Source organism: Periplaneta americana, chromosome 1 (assembly GCF_040183065.1).
Source record: "Periplaneta americana isolate PAMFEO1 chromosome 1, P.americana_PAMFEO1_priV1, whole genome shotgun sequence".
Lineage (NCBI taxonomy): Eukaryota > Metazoa > Arthropoda > Insecta > Blattodea > Blattidae > Periplaneta > Periplaneta americana.
Genome location: NC_091117.1, coordinates 50,985,689 through 51,008,609, shown reverse-complemented (window position 1 = coordinate 51,008,609; position 22,921 = coordinate 50,985,689). Strand labels below are relative to the sequence as shown.

General features: G+C 35.2%; 1 protein-coding gene across 1 annotated transcript in view; it reads left to right on the top strand.

Annotated features, from left to right (window-relative positions):
• The first annotated feature begins 13,298 nt into the window (after positions 1-13,298).
• Positions 13,299-22,921, top strand: part of nemy (no extended memory) — a 560,333-nt gene continuing 550,710 nt past the window's right edge. The window contains exon 1 of the mRNA XM_069819574.1: positions 13,299-14,594. Within this exon, the coding sequence (XP_069675675.1) occupies positions 14,407-14,594 (188 nt within the window). The 5' untranslated portion in view covers positions 13,299-14,406. The remainder of the gene's footprint in view (positions 14,595-22,921) is intronic.

The following is a 22,921-nucleotide window of genomic DNA, read 5'->3' as shown; positions in this document are numbered from 1 at the left end:
TCCTAGGCATCTCATAGCATATATAACTTGTCTATTTATTGAATAAAATATGTTAATGTTTGTGCCTAACTTTGTACAATTGTCAAAGGATTCTACATTTACACATTCACTACACACTATATTGACTTTACATCCTAAACCTACTACTTTATTTACATTGATATGTACACTAGCTCCACAAACACACTGCAGACACTTTTCTAGGGTCCTAAATAGTATATTTACATTAAAAATCATGTTGACACTATCTACATCACAAGCAATTTCTTCCTGATTCGCTGCAAATTTCTTTTCTGAAGCACTGCACAGGTTATGTGAAACACGTGGTTCTTCGCTTGCACTTATATTGTTTGTAAACCGATTATCAACGAATTTCTTTTTCTTTTTATAGTACCCAGCCTTTCGTTTACCCATTCTGAAGCTTTGTAGATAAATTCAGAAATAATTCTTTACACAACAGTGAAAAAATTAACTCGGAAAGCATCCACCATCAACAAACAACAGTAGAGAACAACAACTTTCAAAAGGATGGCTTCCTACTAAATTTCTTCTTCCTGTTTGCAATAGAGAAATTCAATATGAAGTATCAAGGCAAAGATTAGAAGCACTACAAGCATGAGAATACACAAAACACCAGCGAAAATATCCACATTACACTCACTGGTGAGGGGAGGCGCGGCACCATCAGATTTAAAGGGCTAAGTAGGTGCAAATAAATGACGCGCTTACACATTTATGGTCATAACTCCGAAAATAATAAAGATAACGACAAAATTCTTTCAATAACATAAAGATAAATTATTGAGTCTTCATTTAAGAAAATAAAAAAAAAATTGACTTTTTTTGACCCTCAAACCTGTATATCCCCCCTTAATGCTAACACAAAAATGTGTTCGGCAAGTGGTTTATCTAGTCTGCCTACTGTTACGTCAGTGTTTACTTGTGAGTCATTTAAAGATAGTAGCCTACTGTCCTAGATCATATATGTAACAGATACGTCGGCCTTATAGGCTTTGACGTTAACAACTTTTATCAGGTTTACTACGCTGCCATCTAGTTGTTACATAAGGAGTCACGTCATAATTCCCATTTGAATTGCATTAGCGACTGTACTGCCATCTCGTGTTCGTTTACGGCGGACGGGTGGCGATCCTGGCGGTTGTTATCTTCAAAGTGCTGCCGATTTTAACATAGCGATGAGTTATCTGTTACATATATGATCTAGGCTACTGTTCATGTAAATATTGCACCTTCCCTTGTTTAAAATTTTCGCCTGTAAGAAGCAAAGCAAGTTGAATGGCAGTGCGCCAGTAGCGGCCGGTGATCGAAATCCTCGGTGAGGCCAGATGCAACTAGTTTAAGTGCCTCCGATAGAAAATGTTTATTTATGACATTAATTATTATTCCTGTTATATTATTAATATAATTATTACTGCATTATTACTATTATTATTATTATTATTATTATTATTAATAGTCTATTATTATTACTATTAATGAACACTAATAATTTCACTCACCAAATAAGCTGTTATGCTGTGAGTTTGAGTGATTGTTTCAGTGTGATGAAGCAACCCATATTATGTGTTGAAATTCCCCTTTCTTTCTTTTCTTTTTATTTTTTTCCTTTGACAGCAACAAACAAGGCCAATAGAGAAGTTTATTTTGCACCACATTACCACTTAACCATTTATGTTGCCCATACCAGGATGCAATAGACACTCGCGTTTTAAGATTATCTGTCAGAAAAATTGTCAGCGATGTCGTAGGTATCTCGGTAGGCTCTCTCTTTATTTAAAACTTCCTTTCTTTCAATATTATTTCTTCTCGAAAAAGGACACTCTAATAATGAATTAACTACACCAGCATTATTTCTCGCATTTGTTTCTGTTTATATTTTCCCGAAATACAAAACAACATTGGCCCAGATTCACTACTGTACTACGAAGTACAATAGTACAACACTCTCGCTTATAAGGGGAGAGAATGGTGTGGGTCTCTCTCTGCCAAAGAGCTGGAATTTTTGTTATTTATGGCCTATTTAAGAAGATAAGTCACCATTGCTATTCCCACCCCAGTCTACCCTTGAGGTCGGCCCATGGATGGGAGGAGTGAAAGTTGACCAGGCCATGAGGCCAGACGAATTGTACCTCAGCTACAACGTTTCAAGCACAACCTCAAAGTCCGCGAAAACATACGAAATGCAGAAGCCAGACCCGGCACGAGCGATCCTGGCCTCAGGAACAAATTTTACTGCAAAACATGTCTATATACATCACAAAGTTTTCAAATGCTTCTACAGCGATATATGCTTCATTCAAATAACTAATACATTATATAAAAACAGAAAATTTGTTTTCAGTTAAGCCAAGTGATTGAGGCCCGGCCTCACTTGCCTCAGTCAATCAGCCGCCACTGCAGTGCGTGCAGTGTATTGTGGGTAAATTTGTGCCTCTTCCTAATTCAATTTCAAGACACGGTTGTTCAGTCTGTTTGCAATACTTTTCTATAAGATTAGAAAGTTACAATATTGTGAATAGATGGAACACCGAAATGAAATTAAGATGTGGCACAAGTTACCTGACTAACAGAAAGTTACCTTAATTTAACTGTAACATGAGTAAGTTTGTTAACAGTGAAACTGCCAAGTTTCAGTACAGTAGGAAACACGATAACAACAACCACTGAAGGAAATATTTGTCTCGCGATGTCAGTATATCCATATAAAGTGCGTTTTGTTAGCAGACGTTATAATAAATATGGAATATTATCTTTTGCCTGATCTGGCTTCTTTCCATTATACACGAATCATTCGTGAGTGGTTTACACAACACAACATCTGGTTTGTACCGAGAAAAGGCAATTCCCAGGATCAAGCCTTAGAAATATGTATTTTGGCGCTTACTCAATCGTGAGATTTACAGCAATGGTTAAGAAATTCGAAAACAGAAATGATTTCGTGGAAAAGTCTTCATATAGGGTAAAGGTTGGTAATATTGTGATACTTCTTTTTGAGAATTTATTACAATTTTACTGAGCGAGAGGAAGATCGGTTCTTGCGTGGACAAGTTTCTGCACAAAACCGGTCTTTCTCTCGCTCAGTAAAATTAAAATTGTAATAAATTCTGAAAAGGAATTATCACAATGTTACTCGTATCATATTACCAACCTTTACACTACTCCTTTAACGTCCAAAGACATACGGTTCAGGAGCGAGACTCCACAGAATTGAAAATCATGGGTCATACGTTGACGTTTAATTTTGTTACTGTCAAGACAAATGCATGATTAAAGTGATGTTTTGTTTCTAGTTGCAGCAAAATAAATGGGCTTGTTCCATATCTCGTTCTTAATTTTGTCTCAAGATTTTTGTTACTTTCTATTTGTCATTCAATAAACTCACTATGCTTTTCTATTAAAATCTTCATAGTAAAATAGCTATCACAACATCATCTTCCTTTTCGGAATCATTTTGTTCTTCAGTGATTTTGTCTTCATAAAGATGTGATAATTTATTTTTGATTACGATTGTATATATTTTATAACCTGAATTGAGAAGGCTTATCCCTGTGTAATTTTCACATTGTTATTTATTGATTTTGTGAAAGCATTCGATAAAGTTAACAGAAATAAACGTTTAGAGATTTTATGTCATGGTAATGTACCGAATCAAATATATATATTTTTTTCAATTTATAATTTATATCAACAAAATGATATTGCCATAAGAACTGAATGCGGAACTCATAGCTGGACTTCAATAAACCAAGATGTTAGATAGGGGTGCGGTCTTTCCCCTCTTCTATTTATCATATATATGAAGCATATTTTGTACATTTGGAGGCAAAGTCATCTCCCGGAATTCAAATTAATCGAAACACTCTTCTCCATACATCACTGTTTGCCGATGATCAGGTTCTCATCGCTAAAACAGAAGATGATCTACAAAAGGCCGTTTATAATCTACAAATAATTGCTTCAGATTTGAATATGAAAATCTCAACAGAGAAATAAAAAATCATGGCATTTTTAGGATAAGATCTAATTCCAAGTAAAATCATGATAAATAATGAACTAATTGAACGTGTCAGTTTATTTAACTATTTAGGCTATAATTTATCTTATATTACTGATGAAGATATGGCAAGCAAAATATCTAAATTTATAAAAAATCACTGGAATAACCAACAGTCTATGTAGCAAGAGGAAGGAGAAATTTGGGAAGACAATGAAAACGCTGGCATGAGACCGTAACGGATCCACTAGTGTCTAACAGGTGAAGAATATGATGATGATGATGATGATGATATTTGTTATTCATATGGTATAGAATATGATCTTTCTTCAAATATTACTTTTTAATATAGCAATTATCCTTCATTAAGTTAATCATTTCTTCGACCCAAATTGTCTTATGTAACACTAAATTTTAATTGTTTAAATCTTAGAAATACACGTAACTAAACGTATTTGTATTTTTCTCTTACTATTATTATCGTTATTGTTATTATTATTATTATTATTATTATTATTTATTATTATTATTATTCCATTGTTTTATGAATCGCTGTTATTTATATTTGCTATTTATTTTTATACTGGTTGAGTGGAAGAGAAGGCCTTATAGCAGCGGTCATCAAAACACTGCACGCTCGGGCTAGCGTCTCTTACCCGCGAACAAGACACAGCCCTAGCGTGCAATCATCGCTGCTGGCGGGTATGCTGTCTCTATCCCTTGTGCAAGACGGAGGAGAGTTCTTTACCCTCCATGCACTCTACCCATTTCAGTGAGTGCTTAACTCTGCCAGTACCAGTAAAAATAAATGGAATAAATAAGTGAACAAATAATTTAAATTGTAGGGAAGGTCATTGTAGTATCAATCTTTATCACTAGAATACATTTTATACAGTCTTCGAGGTCTAGTTTTGAATCATGAATAGAACGTTAACTGTATCACAAACAAGATGCAAGTGTTCCCTGATAGTACCTGTGCCACGCGCCAAATAATGACGCCAGGGCAATATATTCTATGAACAATTAACCTCATCTCCATACGCCCTGGGACAGAATACGGTCCCTATTAATCAATGTAGATGGAATAAAGTGTTGATGACAATGAGATGATATGGAGTGAGAACGTCGATGGAAAAGGAATCTATCTTCTACTCGCTTATTCCATTTCCTTACTTAATTCACGGCTTGAAATCTCGCCCATATTAATCAGCTGCTTCCGTCGAGTCAACAGTAAATCAAATAAACTTCAATAACAATACGTATAAATTACACACCTAGGAGACAGACAGACAGACAGAGAGACAGACCACTATGCAAGATAATTTTAGAAGAGTTCCGTCCTCAAGGACCCTCAGACAGTTGCCTGGATTTTAGGGGTGGCGTTGAGAGGGGATCATGCTTTATACATTATTCATGGCTCAGTAGCCACGTGTCTGCTGTCCCATTTGAATAAAAATTTAACGATATGAATTGACTCCAGAGACTTGGGTACTGTGGGATGTGAGAAAGGAAACATTTTTATGATGAAGGATGAGTGGAGCGGAGAAAAAAAAATTCTCTCTGGCACCGGAACTCGAACCCGGGTTTTCAGCTCTACGTGCTGACGCTTTATCGACTAAGCCACACCGGATTCCAGTTCCGATGCCGGATTGAATCCTCTCAGTTTAAGTTCCACCTCTCAGTTTCCCTTCAGTGGCCAACCCTCATGCACTGTGTCGCAGATGTGTGACAGCTGCAGATAACTTTGCCTATCTGGACGCATTTTATTGCCATCCTCTATACACAGGGTGATATACGAGGATTTACCGGCACTTAAGGAGCTTATTTCCGAAGACATTCTGAACAAAAAACGTTATAGAAACATTTGTCTTAATCTCAATATTTTCAGAATTACATTAATTCAAAGTTGTTTGTAAAATACCATTATTCTTTAGTTTTAAGAGTAAAACAATATTACAGATAAAGAATGAACTATTCAGGAGTATTATTTCTTTAATTAGCTAATATTCTGAAGCTAAAATTGTGTTGTGAATTCCGTACTTTCTTCGTATATATACAGTATATATTTTTCTTTTTCATATTTTTAACTACAAAATTACATTTTCTTACACATTTATCACAACATTGCAGGTAGTGTACCTGAATAAATTGAAATTTGAGAAGAGATAATTATGTTTAGGAAATAGTGTTGTCATTTCAGATCAATATACTGTAGTTTTATTAATTCGGCTACAGAAGACGGTGATATCATGTTAGTCATACAGAGAATGAAATTCATGACCTTAAAAAATCCTGCTTGAAAGCAACATCATAATAAGTAACAAAATATGATTTATTATATTGAATTATTTCAACGTTACAATTGCTTGTTTGTTAAAATGTGTATATGACAACGTTATAGAATTTGTATTATTTTGTTTTGTGTATTTTCGGAAAATATAATTTCAATTAATGCTCCGCCATAAATGTTGTAACTAAAACCTTGTGCATCCCTCGTGTTTATTGTACGGCCTATCCTCCCCCCACACGTTACCTGCACTTTGTTGACATTTTCACTGTGTCTAAACGAGACGCTCTGCTGTACGTGGGATCTGCTAGAAATTAGCCAGAGGCATAACGCCGGGACTCGCATCATTTCCGCCCGCCAACCAGTTTCCATGGTAGTAGGAGACATCTTGGCTCGAACACTATGTATTTAGTATAACGTAAACAAACAAGAAATGTAAGTACAGGGAAATCATTTTATTTTTACTAACATTTCAAATATTAACCTGGCTATACCTTTGGATCTATGATTGAAACCGGAAACACCGTTTACTACCCCCTTCCACGACTGGAGTTCGATGGTACTGACGTAATATACAAACAAATCACTTTACTAGGTATAGGATGGAAGAAAAGTAGTTCATCTATTTACGTAAACTAGGAAATATCGCGATTTTGAGTTTGATAATTTTCATTAGGTTTTTGTTTAATCAAAATACATTACAGTATTAACAATGAGTGTTTTTACTCACGAACTGAGCTATCCATTCGGACGTATTCATTATTCTGTGTATATTATACTGTCTACAGCACATTAGTGTACAATATAGGGAATGAAGTTAAATTAAAAAATAGTCATAATATGGATATTTAAACACATTTTTGAAAATGGTGGCCGTTCATTTCGATACAGGCTTCAGTTATAATATGCATATTATCGCACTATGGACTATTGTACATAATTCCGATTACCAGGTTCGTACTTCGTATCAGTAATTCATGATGAAATAATTCTGTACCTACTCTATAAAAGAGTACCTGTACGTACTGTAAATTAAATCTTCACTTCTGCCCGATCCGAAAAGATAAAATTACTCAGACATGCTAATCCACTGTCCGTCCAAGTGGTTTTGTCGCAGGGTCGTCGTAGAAAGGGAGGAAATCACATGACAGTTAATTACTTGACGAGGCCCTTTTATTTAGTAACATCTTTAGTAAAATCCTTCTATTTAAGTTATTTTAAACAATTGTATGTAGATATCCAATTCCTAATAGAAATTAATGTTCTCAGAAAAGAGGTAAGACAGCCCAGCCACTAGCCGTTACAGAGATGCGAATAGAAGCGGGTGGGAGAAACCGGGATGCGACGTAGGCAAATGGACGACAGTACCTGTGCGAAAATGATTCAATATTCAAAGCTCTTTCGTCACTGGAAAACGCGAACATATTTTTGGAACGTACTGTTTACTATGACCGTAAGGCTACTATGACTGTATATGCGATCTTGGATCTGTGTGAAGGACGGTTGAACTTCATTAGTAGAAGGGGTGGGAGTGAAGTACATTCAGAAACTCAGGTACAATAAAAATTGAAGTAAAAATAAAATGATGTCCCTGTATATTGATATAAAAATTAAAAAAACAGATATGGATTTAGAGAAATATCACTGAAGGAACCCAATCAGAAAATGATCCAAGCTGGATTCGAACTAACTCCTGAGTGCAATCTGGGAACGTGGACGATATTGGCTACCTCTCTACTATGCTGGTGAATTATTTAATGATATTATTATAATTACAAAAGACAGACACTAAAATAAATTTATTTTGAGATATCTTACGGGAATGTTACAACTACTGCAGACATAGTCATTCCAGCGTTAGTGTGCAGTCTTCCACAGGGCTGATATATGTAGACGTCACTCCTGTCCAGCTGTCTATATCAGGAATCAGCCCCTGCCGTGTAATTGAAAATATGAAGAGAAGAGCTATTCAATCTGCTCGTTTTCAAAAGACCAACCAGCACTCTGACCACTACACGGTTGATAGACTGAACAAGAAATCAACATCTCAGTTGCAAAACACTTCAAGTCCAGAGAGTGTCAGGTTTCACAGATTCCAGAAGCCAATTGAGTGGAGTTTTTTTTTTTGCAATCATCATCATCATCATCATCATCACCATCATCATAATCATCGTCATCAATTACTTTACAGTTAGGGTTTTATGACCTATTAAATGCATATACAGAGTGCTTCACGAGGATTTACCGTCCTTTACGGAACTTATTTCTGAAGACATTCTGAGCAAAAAAGTCATATAAACATAGTTCATATTCTCAATATTTTCAGAGTTACATTAATTTAAAGTTGTTTGTAAAATACGCTTTTTTCTTTAGTTTGAAGGTAAAAGAATGATACAAGTAGAGAATGAACCATTCAGAAGTATCATTTCTTCAATTGGTAAGTATTATGAAGCTAAGAATATGCTGTGAACTCCTTAATTGCTTCGTACAGACATCTTTTTCTATTTTTAACTAGAAAATTGCATTATTCTTACACAATTATCAGAACAATTATTACAAATCACACCACTTCCACCGACTTAATTATTTGCAGTTCAATTTTGCATCCTAATTTACAGTCTTGGAGAGTTTACAACACATTTTTAAAAAATGTCGCTGTCCGCTTGAGTACACTTGGCCGCACGCTTGTGAACGGCACTCGTCGCTCTACGTAACTGCATACGGCTGTCTTTGATTTCCGTAGCGCTCGCGCTGGCTGCTGACTGCACGCTGACCAAGATCACGCGTTCGCAGCAATGCGTTCCAATAGCGAAACGTAACTCTGTAAATATTGACAATAGGACCCATGTTTATGTGGCATTGTTTTGCTCAGAATGTCTTCAGAAATAAGCTTAGTAAAGGACGGTAAATCCTCGTGAATCACCCTGTATAGTGTTAGTTGAGAGACCAGGAGGAAAGCGACCTTTGGGAAGACTGAAACGTAGATAGGAGGTTAGTATTAAAATAGATTTGAGGGAGTGGGATATGATGGTACGGACTGGATTAATCTTGCTCAGGATAGAGAACGATGGCGGGCTTATGTGAGGGCGGTAAATATTTGAAGAGTCCACTGCAAGAATGATGGATGTCATTTGGAACACATTTCTCAGGAGAAGCAATTGAAAGTTTGAAATGCTTAGCGCTCAAAGCTTAACTGTGATTTTCCGATCATTGCTGGATCATGACTATCAGTGTTAATGCCATATAACTCTCTATGTACGTTCTATATGTCTTAAGCTATGCATTGACAGTCTTGGTTCATTTTCGACAAAAAAGTGACATCCATCATTCTTGCAGTGGACTCTACATTTAATCTCTGAAAATTCATTTATAATTGGACAATTACACAAAATTGCGGAACAACCAAAATTGTATAGCCTATATTTTAATGTTTAGGGGAGGATTAAGTAGTTTAGAAGATTTACCAGTTAATGAAAAAGGAATAACTGTAGTTTTAGCAGTGTTAAGAGAAATAATATTCGAATCAAACCATGCTTTATTAATTTTAAACCATTATTTGCGTTAAAATAAATGTCATGTCAAGTTTTTCCCCCAAACAATAATACTGTATCATCTGCATAGGAATACAATACACTTTTGTGCTCATGTAAATCAATTGTTAATAAATAAATAATAATAAACTGATTATGTTATATTTACTATTTATTGGCAATAGTTACAGCAGAGATGTCAAAACGCCTATATTTCGTGCTCATACTACAGGCAATACAAATCCAACAAGGTTCACTTTTAGCAAGACTATTACATTTTTATTATGTCATTCTATTTTTGACCAATAAAACGGTACGATAGGATGTTTCAACCAATCATGGCTGTTTATCGCTACAATTTTATCATTTCCGTAGCATTTGTTTGTTTTTATAACTTCCCTAACATTTTTTTGTTTTTATCACTTTCTTGGCATTTGTTTCCTTGTTTGCAAACATTTCAAACTGCAAATTATTTACGGTACTATAAAACAAGCTTTGCGATCGTAATTTGTTTTCCGCATAAATAGTCAACTGAAAATGTCGGCTCCCTTCAAACGTTTTGGTGAAGCTAACATTACTGAAACAGAATTTTAGTAAGTCAATTAATACCTATTTTATTGTATTAGAGTACTTTATTTCTTCTAATCTTTGTATAGGCTACTTTCTTCTATTTTTATCACCTCCCTACTATTTGTTTCTTTGTTTGCTAACATTTCAAACTGCAAATTCTTTACGGTACTGTAATCGCGACTATAAGCCTATTTAATTCGATCAGAATGGAGTCTAGCTGGGCAGAAGAGATGGCCAACTGGCCTTAGCTCTGCCAGATTAAATAAAGTATTATTATTATTATTATTATTATTATTATTATTATTATTATTATTATTATCACTAAAACATGCTTTGCGATTGTCATTTGTGTACCGCATAGATCAGCGGTCATCAGCACAGTGCACCTTCGGGCTAGCGTGTCTATTACCCGCTGATAAGATATTGCATTAGCGTGCATCCGTGGCTGCTGGCGTATGCGTCCTCCGTCTCCCTTCTGCACGACGGTGCATATTTAGATATACTTCTTACCCGTTAGCCATTTCAGTGAGTGCTGACGACCACTGAATCAACCGAAAATGGCGGCTCCGTTCAAACGTCTTAGTGAAGCTGTAATTAGTGAAATATAATTTCAGTAAAACCGAGCGGGCTAGCGGCTTGGTAGAGGGCTAGCCTTGCATTCGGGAGGTCCGGGGTTCGATCCCAGGGGCCGGCAATTCTAACTGAGGTTTTCCATGGTTTCCTCAGTTATTTCCAGGCAAATGCCAGGATTGTACCTCTTGAAAGTCCGGCCATGGACGGCGATCCTTCCCTTAATCCTTTCTCATGTGTGAGTGAATGCTTTGTAATGTCTTAAATGTTTGTGTTTTATCGGAGGTGGCCCTGGCATTGAGCTGATCCCTCATCCGGGGAGGCCCTCCATGTACTTGTGTGGTCAAAAAGTATGTATGTGATCCAATAGATTAATTCCTCTCCCGACAGGTCGCGGCCCTGTAAGGCCCGTGTGGCGTGGGTCGTGTAAATGAACCTAAAAGGGAGAGGTTAAACTAAGGCAAAGAAAGAAAGAATTTTAGTAAGTCAATTAATATTTTATTGTATTTGAGTACTTTATTTCTTCCAGTATTTACATACTGTCTTCTGATCGTGTAATAGTCAATTAAATCCCACTCGAGTTTTGATTTTCTCTAGTGAGATTGCTGTTGATTAAAGTACAGGGACATCATTTTATTTTTACTTCAATTTTTATTATACCTATTTTTTGAAGGTACTTCACTCCCACCCCTTCTACTAATGAAGTTCCAACTGTCCTCACAGAACCAAGACCGCAGTACTGAGTTAGTGGTATAGTACGTTCCAGAAAAATGTTCGCGCTTTCCAGAGACTAAAGAGCTTTCAATATTTAATCATATTTTCACACAGGCACTGTCCGTTTGCCTACGTCGCATCCCGATTTCCCCCACCTGCTTCTGATCGCCCCTCTATGAAGACTAGTGACTGGGCTGTTGTAGCTCTTTTCTGAACTGTTAGGAATTGGACGTCTAAGTAATATTATACAACTGTTTAAAATAACTTAAATAAAAGGGCCTCATTAAGTAATTAACTGTCACGTGATTTCCTCCCTTTCTACGATCCTGCGACATAACCACTTGGACGGACTGTAGATAGCATGTCGGAGTAATTTTATCTGTGCTGGTCGGGCAAAAGTGAAGATTGAATTTACAGTACGTAAGGTACTCTTTTATAGAGTAGATACAGAATTATTTCAACATAAGTTACTAGCACGAAGGACGAAACTGGTAATTGGAATTAGATGCAATAGTCTATAGTGCGATAATATGCACAAAAGAACTGAAGCCTGTATCGAAATGAACGGCCACCATTTTCAAAAATGTGTTTAAATATCCATATTATGATTATTTTTCAATTTAACTTCATTCTCTACACTGTACGCTAATGTGCTGTAGACAGTATAATATACACAGCATAATGAATACGTCCGCATGGACAGCTCAGTTCCTGAGTAAAAACACTACTGTACTGTATTTTGATTAAACAAAAGTCTAATGAAAATTATCAAACTCAAAATTGCGATATTTCCTAGTTTACGTAAATGGATGAACTACTTTTCTTACCTCCTATACCTGGTAAAGTGATTTGTTTGTATTTTACGCCAGTATCATTGAACTCCAGTCGTGAATGGGGGTAGTAAACAGTATTTCCGGTTCTCAGCCATTAATCCAAAGGCATAGCCAGGTTAATATTATAAATGTTTGTAAAAATAAAATGATGTCCCTGTACAATCATCGCTCTTAAGAAAATATTGTGCGGGTTCTTAAGAGCATGCAGTACAGGCGCTTTGACATCCCTGGTCTACAGTATGTTACATTTTAAAATTATAAATGATAAATGCTACAAAATGCTATGTTTTTAAATTATAAATGCTACAAACCACGAGTTCTAGATACGATATTTGGCTCAGGTTGGTAAAAGTTTTAAGCCTAATCCGTAATTAAGAACGGAGAAGGTATCGGGGGAATGGCCGAATTCATTAAGCTTCCCTGGAGAATAGAATGGCTGCAGATAATACAGAGTTAAGTCCTTTCATATAGACCTCTACAGTCAGAAGAAGAAGAAGAAAAAGAAGGAGGAGGAGGAGGAGGAGGAGGAGGAGGCTCTCAGAGACGACGGTCAAGTTCACGTACTCAGGAAGCAGCATGCGTAGAAGGATATTCGGCTAAAATTTGCATTCCCCGTGCAATGTCGAGGACTCAGAGTTCCGCCGCGGTTCGCACGGGGTTCTCTGTCCTTGTCGCACGCCCGAGGTTTGCGTCGCCGTCAGCAGAGTTCCCTGCCTCCCTCCCCCTCCTGCTACGTCACAGCCGGCCTGCGCCGCCTCTCTCAGCATCAGTAGACACAAACCACCCATCGGGTTCACACACCGACACACGTCCTCCCGGCGCATTGGACTCGAAGTCCCATTCAACTCACCTGAAGAAGCGCACGCAACTCGTAACATCCCCAGTTCAAGAGCCCATCACATAAATCCCCTTCGTGGTAGACTCTCTCTTAAATTCCTCCCGCACTGTTTCTCCCCTCTCTTTGAACACTTCTCCCCACCCTCCTTCCCTAATTTTTGATTACACAATTGATGTCTATTTCCCGTCATGCCTTGCGAACGCACTGCCATGTAACAAGTTATTTTTTAATCCCATCCTAATTTTTTTACCACGCCCACTTATCTGGTACTTCGTCTTGTGTATGAGACCGGCGTTGGGAAAGTTTCAGGGGGGTTCTGCCCCGTTGTAGATAGTGTTTGACTACGACTGGCTTCGTGTGCTGTTGCTCTCTCTGTGAATTGGACTCGTTGTGGACAATGCTCTATGTTGATTGGTCATACGCCAATAGTGGACATCCAATTACCATGATTAATGTGGAGAGTGAGGAAACCACGTGGGTGAAGTCGCTGTCCGGTTGAGAAGTGCAGGTTGATTTGTTTTTGTTATCGTTTTGCGTGTGCTATTGTTACCTCGATTGTTTTCCATCGTGTGTTTTAGTTTTCGTTTCTGACAAGTTTTTAATTACTCCTTTTTAAAGAGTTTACAACTAAATCAAATTGAAGGTGTGGATTACTTTGAAAGTGTTGGAAGAAAATTATTTTTAAACAATTAAATACAATAGTTTTAAAACTCTGACGGATAATAAGTTTGTGACCGTAAAAAAATAAGCATCAACTTGATATCCCATTAGTGATACTTATAACATAAATAGGATATGTGGTGAAAGTTAACAAAAGAAGAAATTGTAGGAATACAGTGTGAGCATAAAAAGAAGTGAAAAAATAAATAAATCTGCATCAAAAAATATACACAGTGTGCAAACACATTTTGACGAGCATGTTCGTTTTCTGTACATGTGAATCTAGTGCAGTTTAACCCCTTGTGCACTATAAAACTAGGAAATATCTACTTCGTACTCTTTGTTTTTAATTTAGTTTGTGGAAAGTTTCGGACCCCCTGGTTAACAAGATGGATAGCAACTCCGTATCTCCAATGCCGGAACTCGCACCCATGGCGGAGTTTGACAAGTCACCCCCTAGTCCGCCAGAGACGCCGCCCCTAACAACGGCAATGGACGACCTGCCACCACCCCCAACCACAGCCAGCATCCCCATGTCCGAGGGTGCACAATCTGCAACTGAGAAGAACTCCCAAAAGTGAGTACCCGAATACAATTTATATCTTGTTTATTTCAGGGTTTTTATCACATTGTTGTATATACGCTTTTACAGTGTTTGCTATTTTCAAGGTCCATATAGTTTATTTTCGCTATTGCTTCGTATGTTTGCACTAGAAGTTTAGGTAGGAATAAATTATTACTCTTTTTAAGAACAAACTTAAGTGAAAAGTATTTTGTTTTGAATTTTCGACAGGAATTAATTATTTTTAAGAACAAATTTAAGTGAAAAATATTTTCTTGACAAGTTTAGATAGCAATTATTTTATGGAAAACACATTTAAGTGAAAAATATTTCTTTTAGATGTTTGAATAGGAGTAAATTATTTTTTGAAGAACAAACTTCCAGTAAATGAAAAACATTTCTTCAGAAGCTTGACAGCAATTAATTATTTTTTGAAAAACAAACTTAAGTGAGTGTTTTTTTTAAGTGTAGGTAGAAATTAATTATTTTAAAAGCGAATTTTGGGTGAAAATTACATTTTTAGAAGTTTGGGTATTTAATAATTAATGTTTTCAATTATAATTATTAAATCTAAGGAACAAACTTAAGTGACAAATATTTTATTCAGAAGTTAGGGTAGGAATTAATTATTTTCAAGAACAAATTTGAGTGAAAAATATTTTCTGTACAAGATTGATAATAATAAATAAATTATTTATTCAAGGAGAAATTGAATCAAAAGTGAGGTATTTAGAAGTTTGGATAGGCATTTATTAATTATTTGAAGAACAAAATTAAGTGAAAGATATTTTCGTTAGATGATTACATAGAAATTGATTATTTTTTAGTAATACACTTAAGAGTTTTTTTTATAGGAATAAAATTATTTTTTGAAGAATGAACTCAAGTGCAAAATGTTTTCTTCAGAGATTTCGATATGAATTAATCTTACTATGAAGACAAACTTAAGTGAAAAACATCTACTTTAGCAGTTTGAATAGAATTATTTTATGTAAAATAAACTTACGTGAAAAATAATTTCCTCAGAAGTTTTGATAGGAATTAATATACATACATACATACATACATACATACATACATACATACATACATACATACATACATACATACATACATACATACATACATACATACATACATACATACATACATACATACATACATACATACATACATACATACATACATACATACATACACACACACAGAACCTCGGACAGGAACTAATAATTTTATGAAAAACAAATTGTATGTGAAAAGTATTTTCTTTGAAGTTTTAATAGGAATTCATTATTTATCTTTTCTTCTTAAGTTTGGATAGAAATTAATACTTAAAAAAAAAAAACAAAGAAGCGAAAAACTTTTTCTTTAGAAGTTTGTGAAGGATTATTTTATTTTTGGAAGAAAGAAGTCAATTGAAAAATATTGACTTCGGCTGTTGAACAAATATATAAATAATCTATATTTTGAAGAACAAAGTTTTGGGTGGGAATAATTTTATTTTTAATAACAAGATTGAGTGATTAATATTTATTTTAGGAGCCTGGAGAGAAATATTTTTTTTTATGAACAAAATGGAGTTTAAAGTTCTGAATGACTAAAACATTAAATTTTAAACCCCGTAATTAAATATTTATTTATATCTCTTGAAAATAATTTATAACGTTTTATAAATACTCGAAATGTTTCTTCCGAATATTTTGTAAGAACAAAAGTAATAAGTCTTATCTGCATAATGCCTGGAATACTTTCATGTATAGGTAAAACTGAAGATAAAATTAGTTACTAACAAAAATAAAATAATACTCATATATTGTAAGCAACAATGGTTAAAAATACATCAGATTATTTTAAAATTGTAACTTAAATATTTTCTTACAAGCTTGAAATCTGTTTTAACTTTTAACTGAGACAGAGCATTTCAAATCCGGACTCAAAATGTCGATTTTTATAAATAAAACTATATGTTATAAAATAATAAAATTGAATATCATTGTTATGTGAAATATTTGAAGTGTGCTCTATGTTAGCTCTTCAAGCTGAGTAGACACCGTTAGCAGAACTCCATTCCTGATATACTGTAACTTATTTATTAAATAAAAAAAATACTACGTTATAGCTCGGAATGAACGCATCTTAGCTAATTATGGTGCGTATTTGGACCGGCGCGCCATATCGTGTATTAACCTGTCTGGAGTTTTGGTCCCGTCAGGAAAGTCTTGGCATTATTAAAGGTTTTTGTGGATATTCTTCACATTTTTTTGTGTAGCAACACACTATTGTTTCTTATATCGAGACAAAATTATATATTTCTAAAATATTTTAAATTTTTAGTTTGCTATTTGTGTCTTCGTTACTGCAAAATTTGACATAAGCTACTGCTATTAACAGGCATGTGTTTCATTAGGAATTTAATTTGTAGGAATTCTGTCATCATCATCATCATCGTAGCATTTCGCATTAGACGATTGTATCGTCTCGGTATGGATATATTTCCGCATCATTTCATCTCCTTTTTACCGACTTCACTTATTTCCCACTTGGTTTGTACTCTTATAAAGTTGTAGGGGAAGGCGCGTGTTTTCCTTTCCTTGTAGTAGGGTCATGAGAAATGAAAATTGTGCAAAAATGTGACTTATTTTGGAGTAGCAGAAAGCGTTAAATTGTAATAAATGATAAAGATGATAGTGAGGTGAATCTTCGATCCTGCTACACATAACACACGGGAGATTAAAAACCGTATATTTAAGTGATTGAAAATAATCTCAGAATTGTAGCATCCCACTCTAAAGACACGATGTGATCACTGCGAAAGTTATAAACCCATCCAACCCACCCCAAATGATTTCGTTTCTTATTCACCCTACTGATGATTTTCTTAGACATTTTAACAGGAAATCATTTCACGTAATCCATTAGTACCACCATTATATGTATTGCACTACACGGTAAAGCACTCCTTTCTTCGGTCCAGGGTAAATCTATTTGTGTAGCTATCTACCAAAAAACATAAGAAGGCATACCAAAAGCCTAAACAAACCAAACCTAACCTGCCATTGATCCTCGATCTTACGAAAATTCTCTTAAATCATTTTTTCAGATATAAGTATATTTGTAAAGTTACAGGCCTACCATCTTTCAGTTTTATTTAATCATGAAAAAAAAAAAAGCATCTTCTGCGGACTTCCGGAAAAAGAACGAAGGAATAGACTAGTAATGTGTTTTGTGTAGAGTATAGCATAGTATGGGGCATAAAATGGACATTACGACGAACTGAAGAGAAGCGAATAGAAGCATTTGAAATGTTGCTATGGAGCGTGTGAAATGGACAGACAGAATAAGAAACGAAGCTATGTTGGAAAGAGTGGGTTAAGAAACAATGATGCTGAAACTGATCAGAAAGAGAAAAAAGAATTGGTTGAGTCACTGGCTGAGAAGAAACTGCCTACTGAAGGATGCACTGGAAGGAATGGTGAACGGGAGAAGAGGATAAATGGATTATATGAAGAGACTAAGAGGAAAGCAAAAAATAGTAAAGATTGGAGAAGGCTGGGTTTGCAATGAATGACCTGACCTTGGGCAGAACATTATTTATATATTTATTTAAGCTGGTAGAGATAAGGCCATCAGGGCTTTTCTTTCCCTCTACCAAGGGATTACAACTACAATATTAAGAATATAATTACAATTAATATTAAATTTACAAATACAATAAAGATCAAAGTACTAAAACATTATGAATAAATGAATTAATTAATTAATGTTATGTAAGGGGGCAAGTACATCTTTTGCTAATATAATTTTCTTATATTTCAACATTTTTTTCCTAAGAGTCTATAGATTTTATGGGAATAAAAATTGGCATGCTTAATGTACACTAACTGTACATCGCTAGGAAATTTGTAATTATGAAAATTTATAGAGTATTTTGTTCAGCCGAACAGCGTTTACATCATAATTAAAAAGTACCGCTACTTAACATATGAAGAGTCCACGGAAAGAATAAGCTAAGCCGCTTTTTGTTTATTTTTGTTTTTTGGTCCCATCTGCTAGCTCATAAAGTGAACTATCCTTTTAGTAAATCAGAATGACAAAAAGCCTTCATTGTAACATGGTAACTTAAACTAAATGAGATTTAAACTAATTATGTCTTATCAGTATATTAAAGTTAAGAAATGCTCCACTGAAAATTTTAAGAAACATGACTTAGCATAATCTTTCCGAGGACACTTCATATGTTTATGAAACTTTTAATCATGTATAGTTCTTCTATGTGAACAACATTTTCTAAAATCTTTAATGTGGAATGCTTGTCTATTTAAAAGTGATATTGATCAAATTATTTATGAAAAATTTAGTATAAAATTTGAAAAAGAAAAAATCTATATATACAGTATGTATATATATATATATTTATATATAGTCCACATTTGTGGCATAACGGTCAGCGCGTCTGGCCGCAAAACCGGTCGGGGAAAGTTACCTAGTTGAGGTTTTTTCCGGGGTTTTCCCTCAACCCAATATGAGTAAATGCTGGGTAACTTTCGGTGCTGGACCCCGGACTCATGTCACCGGCATTATCACCTTCATTTCATTCAGACGCTAAATAACCGAGATGTTGATACAGCGTCGTAAAATAACCCAATAAAATAAAATAAAATGTATATATATATATATATATACATAACAATATATTTTTAACTGACATACCACAGATTTTATTGTGGTTGTAGTTGTTAATTAAAAGTAGCTCAAAACAATCATTACTTCACAATTCAAGTAGCCTATCTGAGTAATTTATTATGTAAACGCCTCAGGTTAAATAAAATACTACACAAATTTTATAATTAAAAAAATAACTCTTATATTAAGAAAAATAAAATATTAAAATTGAACTTCTCTCAGATCTTAAAATAAAGAGTAATGGCAAGAAAAGGGCTGGTCTTGTTGACAAGTCAGAGATACTTCCTGGTTACCCCCGTCAAGAGACTGTAGCTGCCATAAGGATTGCCACAGGACACAACTGCCTGGCGGAATATTTACATAAACTGGGTATTTTACCATCACCTCAGTGCGTTATTTGTAATGAGGAAAATTCTATTATGAATTGGGAACATTTAAATGTTTGTAAAACTCTTGTAAATTTTAAATCTTCTATGGGGACTTTGTACTGGTCTGCCAGAAACCAAATGATGTTGAATCAATCTGGTTGAGCATTAAATATATGCATTAAAATTGCTGATTGATGTACAGGTAGTGTATATTAAGCTCACCAATTTGTATTTCCAAAAGAGCTATAGATTCGGCGGAAACAATATTGAAGTATAGTAAAATTGTTTTATACTAGCATAAAGTGTCCCCTTCTCTTAAACTGAAGTTAAAACTATGGTTTTGTACGGGTATTAAAGATAATTCCATTATTACAATCTTCTTTTTCGAAAGGAGTACCGAAAATCCTGTATTAATATATCAAGTTGTCAAAATGATGGGAAAATGCAAAACATCGACATTATCATTTACTCGTTGACATATGTAGCGACCTAACAATCCCAGAACAGCAGCATGCAAAGCTCCCTTAAGCCATTAATTGTTCACGAAACAAATTAAACTTTTATATTTTGCATTGCAAAATACGATCGTGCAGTTTATAACTGTAATATACAAATACGAACGTACAAAAAAAGTTCATGCATTCATTCATAGTGTTCTGCCCAAGGGCAGTCTTTCACTGCAAATCCAGCATTTTCCAGTCTTTTCTATTTTCTGCCTTTCTCTTTGTCTCCGCATATGATCCTTATAACTTAATCAAGGGGAAAAATGGAACTCTCTGCATCATAATCCACAGTTAATTCCCGATTTACCACGAAAACCGTCTGTAGCTACATTTAGATTGGCAACAGGCCAAGATTTTTTGGCCAAACACCTGCATAGAATTGGAATATATCAGTCCCCTAACTGCCCATTGTGCAACTGAAACCAAGAAATGGGTTCGGAACACCTCGAAATCTGTGCTTCAGTGGCTGGCCATGATAATATCTTTGAAAAATATTGGAGTGCAAGACGTCAAATGATTTTATTGTCAAACGCCTGGCATTAGAAAACAACAACAACGACATATCTTAATGTCGTCTATCATCTGATATCTTCTTCTGCCCCGAACTCTTCTCCAGTTCACCATTCTTTCCAGTGCATCATTCCCCAACCAATTGCTTTTCCTCTTTATGATCAGTTTCAGCATCATTCTTTCTTCATGCACTCTTTCCAACACTGCTTCGTTTCTTACTCTGTCCATTTCACACGCTCCATCCTTCTCCATATCTAAATTTCAAATGCTTATCTTCACTTCGTCGTAATGTTCATGTTTCTGGCCCATACAATACTACACACCACACAAAGCACTTTACTAGTCTCTTCCTCATTTCTAAAAAACGGTTATATAATAGTAATTTATGTAACTAGTGTATAATCTTGGAAATTATAGCAGGGCTGAATGTTTAACAACCGTTTCTGAGACAATGTTATTTTGTTTGTTGTTGTTTTGAAGCTTTTTATTACAGGTATGTTGAATAAAATTGTATTGTGAAGGCGGTGATGGCGTCATGGAATACTAGTTGCTAGGTAACCTTTTCTGGCACCAGTGCTAGAATTAGGGCAATTGTGCACGATTTATCCATGACAAGTGTGTTATAATGCTAAGGTTGCATAAATTACGTGATTGTTGAGTGCTTAAAACAGAATATCGGAAATAAAACCTGCGTCTTCTTTTTTCTACCGTTTTCTCGAATCTTTTCTGGTGCATTTAACAAATCTATCGATAACGTAAAAGGCCTACCATAATATTGTTAAAAACGCGATAATGGTACATTCGACCATATACATTGGAAGGAAAACAATTTGGTATGATTTCATAAAACTTAGAGCATATATGCTAAATTCCTTATCATATAAACACAATCGAATTAGAGAAATAAATTAGTTAAGACTTGAGTTCCCCCCACCCAAATATTCCACATGTTTTCGATGAAATTGATGTCAGAGAAACTCTATGGCCAGACTATCCCACTAACACAGTAATCTTTTAAGAATTCCTTGTTCTCGAAATGTGGCAAGGAGCCAAACCTTGTGAGAAACTCCGCATCATCTGTAAACCTTTTCTTTAGCCCAGAAATAACTTTCCTCCCCGGTATTTCAATGTATTGGTGAATTTTCATCACGACGTCGACTAATACTGAGGACTTCTGTCCTTTATAGGTGAAACGTCCTTTGTTTATAGGGTGTATTACAGTCAACTGCAAAAATATGCCGAAGTTGACTTCTCATTCTTGTAGGCGAACATGAAGAAGAACCCTCTGCCCTTGCACTTTAAAGAGCGAAAGAAGAACTTTCTTCTAGTCTACAATTCTTGAGCTCCGACTAGAACATACCTACAAGAATCGTTTCTTGTGCATTTTTCATCTACGAATTTTTTGTTGATTTTAGGACTTTCCTTCCAACTTCTAGAAGACCAACACGGATCTGAGATACGTACATATTTATTTCCCTTTCTCTAACTCGAAATCCATGTCCACAGCGGCGAGCTGGGATTTAATTTTTTTTTTCTGAGCAGGTGGTCATCATTTGGCGAGAGTTCCCTTTTTACTACCGCAGATCCTCTTTTTGCTTTGATAAACGAAGCAAGTCTTTTTGTACGCTGAATAGTTCTATTTTCAGCGCTTCGGCTATCTCTCTTTGGATAATACAAGAAATTTGTGATAAGACTACAATATCACTGTTCTTCCTGTGAGTCGTATCCACTGAAGGAAGATAACAGAATGTTACAAGGAAAACGCAAGAGGAAAACATATGCAGATAAATGCACAGTCATTTAAATAAAAGAAATTGTCGTCCAGAGCAGCCAGCAAATAATGCATAAGAATCGTGGAACCACATAATAAAAATGTAAGTTAGAAGGAAATGTCTCATAAGTAATATCGATTTTGGAGCAAACTTTTAGTTGGAATGTTTGTGACAAGAAATGAATCTAATCTTCAAACAAAGACCATTAGATTCTGTGTTATTGAGCCACATCTCAGCGAGGTTTGTTATCTCGCAACGGTACCAGTTTCAAGTTTTCGAAGCAAGGAATTCGGTGATACCCATTTCAACGGCATAATACAGGGCATGGTATGCACAATATGCCAATACAAGCCTAACTGCATTCCAATCAACCAGCCAGTTCTGCATCGTTGATACTTCATGTTGCATTTAGTTTCTCAAGCAACTCCAATTTTCAATGGATAATAATTTAATAATAATAATAATAATTTATTTATTTAATCTGGCAGAGCTAAGGCCAGTAGGCC